This window comes from Bombus vosnesenskii, unplaced genomic scaffold, assembly GCF_011952255.1.
Source record: "Bombus vosnesenskii isolate JDL3184/JDL3185 unplaced genomic scaffold, Bvos_JDL3184-5_v1.1 scf7180000013397, whole genome shotgun sequence".
Lineage (NCBI taxonomy): Eukaryota > Metazoa > Arthropoda > Insecta > Hymenoptera > Apidae > Bombus > Bombus vosnesenskii.
The window spans coordinates 13,006-23,120 of NW_022883022.1; the positions used below are offsets into that span (position 1 = coordinate 13,006).

The 10,115-nt window shown below is 41.2% G+C and overlaps 1 protein-coding gene across 1 annotated transcript; it reads right to left on the minus strand.

The window, feature by feature from the left end:
- Window positions 1–1,877: 1,877 nt before the first annotated feature.
- LOC117237697 (band 7 protein AGAP004871-like) lies at window positions 1,878–9,787 on the minus strand (the record flags this gene model as incomplete). Its single annotated transcript, XM_033501967.1, has 4 exons — window positions 9,400–9,787; window positions 6,427–6,639; window positions 5,275–5,455; window positions 1,878–2,039 (listed from the first exon to the last, which is right to left on the minus strand). Coding segments are annotated over exons 1-4 (617 nt in total), but the record flags the coding sequence as incomplete, so codon positions are not given.
- Between the last annotated feature and the right edge of the window lie 328 nt (window positions 9,788–10,115).

Below are 10,115 nucleotides of genomic sequence, written 5' to 3' on the forward strand. Positions count from 1 at the left end.
ATTAGGACGTGTATTAGGTGGAAAGGATATAGCGTGGTCATAAAATCAGCTGCGTCAAAATCTAGAGTATTCGAATTTGATCTTCCACCTTAACATCGTAAGAAATATCATTCTCCCGACAGGAAGTAGCAGATATGAATGCCACTCGTACAGTGATCCTCGCAGGTCTTTCACGTCCTCGCAAAGGGCCCCTTTAGAAAGGTACTCGAACCTTTTTCATCTTTAGAAATAGACGGCATCAGTGTCTTCTTCCTATTGGGGCGCGCGACGTTATGAACGTCGAGACTAGGGCTCTTCTTTTTCGTACATCTCGTCGAGGGATCGCAGCCACCCTCGAATACTGGCGTTTATGTGCGTTCACGTAGCGCACGCACCCTTCTCAACATGTTACGTTCACCGTGTATCGCGTAGACCAACTTCCCTTTGACACTTCACTTTCTCATAGGCTCGAAAAGGCTCGAAAATAACAATTTGATTTTGTTATAGGATTTGAGAAAAGCTATTGAAGTTGCAAGAGAACTCTTAGACCCCATACTTGTATATTAATATACTTGTATATTATTTGACACTATTGAAATGATTTAGATTTCTCATGAGCGATATCAAAGTTATCGATCGAAAATAGAAACGAGAGGAAACGTTACGATCGGATCAAGCGTAATACGAATAACGAAGAATAATAAAAGATCGAGATATCGGTTCAACTAAATTGAAATAAATGAAAGGAAAATAAAATATTTCGTGTCTGATATATTCGTTCTGTTATAGTCTAGGTATTTTAACGCAGCAGCTTTTCACGTCGCGACTGGTATCTCAGGATAGTTCTTGAGCCAGCTTCTTAAAAGATAGCACGGTTTCAGCTTTGTGACGATTCCGGGACATACGAGTATTTAACTACGTGCATGCACAGCCTCGAGTGCCATCGAGTTATCACGGTCTACCAGAGTGGTTCTCGTTTCCCGTGGGACGTATTCTTCAACGTCTCGACGTTCTTAAGCTCGTTGCATCAAAGAAACGCGACCGCGCGCAAGCATAACTGAAATTATACCCCACCTGTTCCTACCTTCCAACATGCATCGCGTTACTATTGTGCTATATTCCGAAAGTTCAATCTAACTGAAATAAGAACACTTTTAAACAAACATAGATATCATTTTCGTTCTCTCAGATAGTTATTACAATAAAGTAGAACTTGCATTCTCGCTGTAAATTGACACGAAATCGAAAATTCCCCCGATATCGCGTCCACCGTAGAAGTCGAATGATTTCATCGAGGTTGTCGATACATCTCGATCACACACATTTTTCATCGTATGTTCTTTCCAGCAAGTTCAATGGAACGAGATATACTCGCATCGTAGAGTAACCGCGTCGATTGAACTCTCTTCCGCGTGAGATGGTATTTATCGTTGGCTTATACATCAAGCATTCATTCGTTTCGCCATGATCGATACGACGCCACGAACCATTCTTCTTCACGGCGACTGATTTTTGATTGTATTTAGTCAAGCTGATTTCCAATCGACTATCGGCGGTCTGTGAAAAGCAGCAGAGAACATTTCTTCGAACGTAAATAGGGATTCCGTGCACGATGATTGATCAATCGGACGTTAATTCGGTGACGAACGACATAGTATCTCTTCGAGAACTCGTCTCGGCTTTCCTTTTAACCAACTTTTCGATTTTACCTCGGCGAACAACCATGGTTGACGCCTGCTTTACTCGTTACGAATCGTGGGCTCGTTGTTTGCCGCGTTTAAAGCGGATGTTCCAGCTTTTAAGGGTTGTTGGGATGCTTTAAAGAACGAAGCTTTCAACCAGCAGGAAGAAATTCACCGCGTCAGGTTTCGATTAGCCATTGTATCGAGTGTACTTACATCTCCACGCGTTCGACCTTGACACCCCAAGGATCCGTAGCTTCGTCCAGAGACGTCTGCATGGTGTGGGAAATGGTTTCACGTTCCGAGAGGATCTCCGCTAAGTTCCTCGTACCGAGTACCGTTCTCAGTGTACTAGCCGCCAGTAATCGAGTAGAGTGACTGTAACATCATGAATTTTCTTTTATTAACGCTAAAACCACCAAATAATAGCCAGGACAATTTGAACAGCAACCTTCGTATTGATTTCTCCAAAATCCAAAAAATTGGTAAAACGAATAAAAGTATGTACCGATTCTATTTATTTGTGTCCTAGTTCTAACGTTCAGCTGTGCGAAATATAAATATCAATGCGGAGAACTTACTTCTGAAAAGTAATAGGGACATTGACTAAAGCGGAAGTAATTTCATCTTATAGAAACGAACATAGGAAAAAGCAGTATGTTAACGTCGTAATTAGTACTGCGGGGAATTTTGTCAAATTTCGTGTCATGCCAGCATGAATACTCGTACAATTACGCCGACGTCTTTTCCATAATTGAACATCAGTCTGGCGTGCTCTAGTTAATTAAACGTCGGCCGCTTCGCGGAGGCTGTCACGTGTGTGGTTTAAAAACGTGCGTACGAGGACAGGACATTGGCCAGCCCGTTCTCACTCAGCGGAGCATTAAATCCTATCTTTTTATCAATTTCTACCTTCCTTCTGATGTCTCCTGCCTCCTATTAGCAACTAAACTAACCGCACTTTTTTCAAATACTATTCTCGATGAAAGAAGGAAGAGGAACACGTTCGTTGAATTTCCTAGAAACGCGTTGCATCGTCGCAAGCAGCGAAAATTCTCGCTTACTCGGAGCCACGATAAACCTTATCTTTCTACTAATTTTTATCTTCCGTCTGACATCGATTCCTTATTAGTAATTAAACTAACAATATGGATTGATGTTTTTCCTTTTTAAAAAAGGAATAAAAACACGACTGGTTGATGAAGTTTGTTAGAAACGCGTTGCATCATCGAAACAACGGAAACTCTTGCCTCGAATTATTGAACACTAGACAGGAACACTACGCGAGTCGACAGCGGACTCAATTGCCGAGATTTCCAGGTCGATCGTGCCGGCGCAACTTTTACGCAATTAATCAGGCTCTTTCTCTGCATGGCGCAAATTATCCAAGTAATTTTGTCACGCTCTCGTAATTCCTCGAGGAGCTGTCTCTCGCATTTTTCTCCAGCATCGGTGATTCCCTCTCCGGATGGTTCTGCTCCGTTCTCTCGGAACTGTACGGCTCCCCTGATGCTAATTAAAATTTCAGAAAATAGTGTCCGCGTTAATTAACCCAGTCGTTCAAGGAGTTCTAATTAATTCGCCGTGTCTCAAAAATTTCGTCACCTATGTCCCATTTCGTCTTAATTCAAACCGCAAATACGACGAACAGAGAGAGAGAGAGAGAGAGAGAGAGAGAGAGAGAGAGAGAAAGAGAGAATGTCACTGTTATTTCTTTTCGTAGTGGCTCATCCGAGTATTTGATCTCTCAGAGAAATTTTTTATGAATTTTTTATGAATATATCATGCCCGTGGCACAAAATATTTTGAAATTTCGTCGGCGTTGTAAGAAAACGCGATTTTTAACGACGTCGTTATTCTATTATGATAATACGCTGCATTATATCGCGCTCCATTATGTAATGAGACACGATACGTCCTCACATTGATAAAATATCACGATTATATTGATAAAATGGCGCAATGAATTTGAAAATTTGAAGATATTTGGTTATTCGAGACGTTCGTAGCGTTTTTATTATGAAACGATGAAATATATTCATATAAATTGTTAATTTTTACAATATTTAATAGACAAAACAATTTTCTGTAATAATAATCGCAAATATACGAGCCGGCATAAATTGCAACGTTAATGAAGTTTCAAGATGTTTCATATAACGCGTATATTATATTTGTAAAAATTGTCTCCAAGACTTTTCTGAATCGTTGTATTTCTCTAATTTTTTGATTCTGTTTTTCTTCCATCAAACGTCGTTTTCGATTAACGTTTCGTCACACGAAAAAGTTAATAACGCGAGAATAGGGGAGATCGATCGTTACGTCGAAGAATAAATTAATAAGCAATTTTCGCGTGGAATTTCGGTGAAATTCACGTGCAAATGGTCGACAAACGAACTTTCAATTCGGTGTGACGACGCCACCGAGGAAATTGCGCGATGATGTCGCGTCACATCCAGTGTATTATTTTTTTTTCGTTGCTTCGTTCAAACCAAGAGAAAATCGTGACTGGTAATTTTCATTCCTTCTCTCGTCCTTTCTTTTTCCCACCTCGACTCCTCGTCATTTTTTCCCTCGTTGGATCGTACTATAACACGGTCGCGTTCCTGCGTTTTCATTTCGTTGTTTGTATTTGGTGATACGCGGGCGAGAAGAAATAGAAAAAGAGAAGGTGGCGCGAGGGGAACAGAAAACTAAATGTTACGAGTCTTTCAACGAGCTGTCGCTGGTCCTTTCGCCAGCCATTTGCATTACGCGGATGAAATCTCTTTTACGATAGCGTACATTTCCTCGGACGGTTCCACTTCCGTCTCCCTCGCGACGCATTAGCACGCTTTCTGCGTGCCGCGTCCATTTTGCCAGGTTAGAAGGGAAAAACACGGTTACGGTATTACCGCAATTAAAAATTTTATGTGGTTTATGTGGTCACAAGCGAGAACCTCGTGTTCATTCTGATATTATACAGGATCAGGTGCTTGGTTGATCCTATAATTTTATCACTGTCATATACAATTGGTTATTCGAGTAGAATAATCGATGAGATCGACGTGTATGTACGTCAGTTTTGATTTCAGCCATTTATAAATTAACCAAACTAACGCGTGGCGTTCTTATAAAATCTCGAAAAACGTTCGATGTTAATTTTACTTCGAAATATCATTAATCGTAACAAACGTAGGCAAAACGACGCGCTGTTCACGTTATGCTGTATATCTTGTTATACTAGCGTCGCTAGAACCGCAGCTAAACGTAACTGTGTCCAACGATCTACAATAGAAGGATTTTTCGCATATTGAATTGATTTATTTGAACGAAAGGTAACAGGCAGTGGGGGAAATTGATGAACTTGTACGAGTTCAGAGAAATAGAATTCTACTGGTTTCAAATTTACATTGTAATGGAATCCTACTGTATTTCTACTTAATCAAATGTTGAAAATTTACGAAGATGCAAGTAGAGATTAGTTTGGCTTCTTGCAATTAGCGGTACATTTGTACGACATCAATGCTGTCTTGTATTTCATTTGCTTAATTAAAGTGTAATTCTATGCTTTCGATATTTTCTGCTTTGATTCGCTCAAACCAACGAATCGATGGGATCGAACTTCACGTACCTGTAATTGGCTATCTTGATTACGGCATTCAGTGGCTCCTTTATGCGGTAGTAGATGACCGCGTCGACACTCACCGTGACGGAATCTTTGGTGAGAACTTCCTGCGGTGGAACATCGAACGACACCGTCCTCAGGTCGACGCGCACACAGTTGTCCACGCATGGCATCACGAAAAACGTCCCTTTTAAACCATGGAATCGCTTGGTTAACAAATATTCGCCTTGTCGTTTTTCACAAAATCGAACGCAATTGTTGCAGCGTTCGATGTACGAGAAGGTGAATATATTTTCGTGAAATTTTCCAATTGAACAAGTAATTACAAGTACTTAAATTTATATAGCAAATATTGATTTATACGTTGCACTTATGACGTTTACACGGTGTTTGTTAAATGCGCAGATAAATAAATATCGTACCTCGTTCCGATATATAAACGAGTATCGAGCGCCAAATGAATTAATTTTTATTCAATAATCGAGAACAAGAGGAAGTCGTACTTAATTTGATATATTCGGGAAATCTGTAGAAAATCATATAGCAGAGCAAAAATTTTTAATTGAAAAATTCGGTGGTCATATTCGGTAAGCATTTATTGCCATATCGAGGTATCTGCCAATAAATAAAGATTTATTCCAAAATATTTATGCGCCAGTGAATTATCGAATTTTCTTTTTCACAAATGTTCCGTTCTTATTTTCGATTATTGTCAAAAATGTACCATAGCGTTTCACGACTCGCTAGATAAGTTACACGATGAGATGTGTCCCAAGTATTTATTTACGTTGTATTTCGAAAATCATTGTCAATCATTTTCGGCTTCTATATCGAAACGTAAGCAGTGGTCTGGCTAAAATTAGTATCGAAAAAATTGTATCACGAACCCACGGTGTTCGTAAATTGCTCTTCGATTTTTCTTTTTGACCACAGTTAAAATATAGCGGTCAACGGAGGAAAAAGCTAAAGCAAACGAACGTGAATTAAATATAAAATTTCATACATCTCTGCCCTATTATTTAAACCATTTTCTGCTTCCCTCTGTTCGGAATTTCAATCATGTCGAAGGTTTCCTCGCGTTCAAAGCACGATCACGAGCTTATTATTCAAACAGCTTGTTTCGGAATGAAGAAAAGTGAAATTGCGTTGCCTATTTACCTGGGCCGTAAGCGCCGCTCTTCAACCTTCCCATTCTGAATACAACGGCTCTTTCGTACTCCTGCACAACCTTGAACGTGAAGCACAGCGAGAAAGGAAACGTAACGAGCACTAGTAAAAACGACCCTATGGTCGCGATCACTTCCACGAATCTCGTCATTGCGCCGACCTTGTTGTCGTCCATCATTTCCACGCGTGCCACCGAGGAGTCCTCTATTTTCCCAACAAATAAACCAGAGAAAAGGAAAATGACGGGCGTTGGCAGGGTTACAGAAGGAATTACAACCCGGTCATAAGAGGGTCGAAGCTACCTACGAACGTTGCACAACAAACGTCCAATTTCGCGAACGTTGTTTCGACTAACTATATATAAAAAATATGTAAATAAACGTGCGATTATCAAGCGTTTACAGTATCATTTCGCAAAATAATTTATCGACTAATAATATCAGGGTATCTGCGAGTTACAAGTTATACGTTCTCTTTTTAACTGTAGAATTTTATGTCAAATAATACAGAGTGGTTGGTAACTGGTGGTACAAGCAGAAAGGGGGTGAAAAAGAAGTCGAAAATATAGAATAAAAAATTTCTTTTTTATTCTTTTTTTAATTTTTCCATCGAGACAACGATCTACAGTGAGATCCGTTATAACGAGACGTGATGAGCGAAAATTCAAAGTCGATTTTCTCGAAAACAAAGCCACAAACGAAAAATTTTTATCCTATATTTTCGACTTCTTTTTTCGCTTAGAATCACCCCCTTTCCGCTTGTACCACCAGTTACCAACCGCCCTGTATAATCGGATAACTTGTAATTCGAAAACTTTACTTCCCAAAATTTCATTCGTTTAATCATCGAACCGGTTGCTGTAACGTACGAGAATTTCGTCGGAACGTTCGTCCACACTTTCGTCGTTACAAAATTTTGCTAAAGTGAAATACGAGCACTCGTTCGCTTAGTTTTAAACACGCTATAACGTTACGCCACGACGCAACGGAAGTCACGACGCTCATCTCAACGTCCATCGAATCGGCTGGCGAGATGGAACGTGGAACGTATCGCAAGCGCAATCTCTTTCCGAAAGGGATGGAAAACGTTTGGAGTTTCGGTCGAGTAATTAATGGATGTTCGATGGGGGTGATTTGTCACTGGTTATACGGTCGACGATTTCCTTCCGTTCGGCGAGCGCGTGTCCCTTTTCGGTGATACCGCGTGCAAAAGCAATCATGCAAAGGCCTCTCTCGCGCGCACGGATCGTCCTCGGTAAATTGCGCGTGAAATGGAACGGCTGCCAGAAAAGTAATTCGCCCCCCACCCATCCACGGGCTTTCTCATTAATTTCATCGCACCACTCTGCGTTTCTCTGCTTTTCTTGAAAGCTCTTCAAAATCCACCGGACGCGATTTCGCCCCGTCTCACCGTCCCATTGTCGCGAAATCACGAGAATCTTGGCATCGAATATCGCTGAGTTTATCATTTAACCCGTTCGAGTCTCGTTCGCGTTGACATTAAAGACTACGATTACGGTGAATGAATTATTTTTCCACGTAGAATCTCCGCCTTGTCCATTGCATCGTCGTTATTGCAACATTCTGTATTCGAATGTGTTCCGGTGTATCGATAGCCTAAGGCCGGTTTCACACGGAAATACACGCATCGTCGATAAACGTGAATGTTACTATTTGTTTCGATACTTCGTCATAGGGTACACGTCCGTGTGGAAACGGTCCAAGGCAACGAAATCAATGGAATCACGAGCGGAATTTTAAAAGAGGACGATTCGGCAGGCGGTTTATTTCTGGATTAAAATACGCATTAATAAGCTGGGAGTTCGTTAAAGGGACGAAAGCTGACGACGGTGTAATACAAAACATCCGGCGTTAAAAGTACGATTGTCGATGATTTAATGTTTATCAAATCAGACGCGTACAGAGCTGCAAATGGCGTCTATTTTAGATCATGCGATGCGCAACGCGAGCGTTACTCGCTTGAAATTATTTATACCGTGAATCTATCGCGGCGTTACGACCAGAGAGTATCTTTCTTTTTGTTTCTCTGTTCGGTTGACGAATAATAGCTCGGTTCGAGTATCGATACTTTGAAACGAATCGCATTTACTAGATGCATGGCTACGCCGCATTATCGTTCCTGCCGTCGCAAAGAGAGAAAGTACAGCGGAAACTGCGCGACATTTGTTTCATTGTTACAACTTTCGTCCCCTTTCCTTCATTTCTTTTATTTCGCCACGACTTTACAATGACAATGAGAAAGTATCGGGTCATTCCATAAGTAACGTCCTATTTTACTTATTTTACTTCGCATGTTGAATTTTTCAAGGAAAGATCGAACGTTGATTCCGTAGAAATTTATAATCAACATTTAGTAAGATTAAAAATGACATTGATACGGAAGAAACGATAAATATCGCTGGACAAAAAGAGTAAACCTGTTTCATCGTGACGAAGCTCATTTCCTGTAGAAGCGACGTTGAGAAAAATAAAAGAGCATAATCGAAGGGCACAGGTGAAAAACATAAATCACATATCCTGTTTTTATACGGACTCTGTCCTGAAAGCAACCAACTTGTGGATATATCTTTCCACTTGGGTGTGCTGTTGTGAAAAATAGGGTTTTACCATTTATGGGAGATTTTTATGAGCGCTTTTATGAGTACGTCGTTCCGTACAAGACGAAAATCGTGAACGCCGCATTTCACGATGACCGGTATCGTTGAGCAAAGAATTCGCGTTAAATTTTGCAAAGAATTTGGCCATTATTGTTCCGAAAGCATCGGCGTAACTCGTAAAGTCACCGGCGCCATTGTAAATGGAGTTGGAAATGATTTCGCATTATAAACTGCGAAAATTGTAACAAAAGGAGCGACAAAGACGCGAGATTTTTCAAAGTTACACACGTAAATATGAAAATTACTTATGGAACGATCTGATACTATGGAGCAACGTGGTGTCTCACTGAACTCAACGAAGCACTCGACTCCACCGCTGTCGGTTTTCGCGCATCCGTAGTGTACCATGCCGCGAAGGACTCAACCGCCTCTCTTTATCCGCCCTTTGCTTTCCTTTCCTTTCCTTTTCTTTCTTTCCTTTCACTGTCCGTTTCTTTGAAGCACAAACTGAGCGAAACCACTCGGTCGGACAGACTTTGCTTCTCCGACTCCGAGAAAACTCGCTGCAACGTTTCCGATACACTTTCCACTCTTTAGTTGTTCCCGCAGCGATCAGCCAATCGCTGCATCGAATTTCTTCGAGGTTCTGCTTTACCTGTCAATTCGAAACCCATCGGTTTTAACACCGGTGTCGAAGAATACGCGAGAATCCGTGCACGGTGAAGGCGATTCGATTACTAAAGCGGCGCGAGAAGTCTGGCGAGAAGCTGGCAGATTGGATGAACGAAGGCTCGATTCCAAGTAGAAATAGTAAGAGCGTTCGATCGCTTGGCCGCTGCCACACGCGTCGACCGCAAACCTCTACCAAATTAACCGGTCGTCATGCCATGAAAGAACACGTTCGTTGTTTATATACATAATGAGTAATTGCACAGTGTGTGGATCGACGAAACGCAGCATTTCGCGGTATGGCGACCGTCCAAAGAAGACGAGCCTTCTGGGATTCGTCATCGAGAACGTCGACCGAGACGAACGTTTTTCGATACGGTAGGCAAAGGTTCCA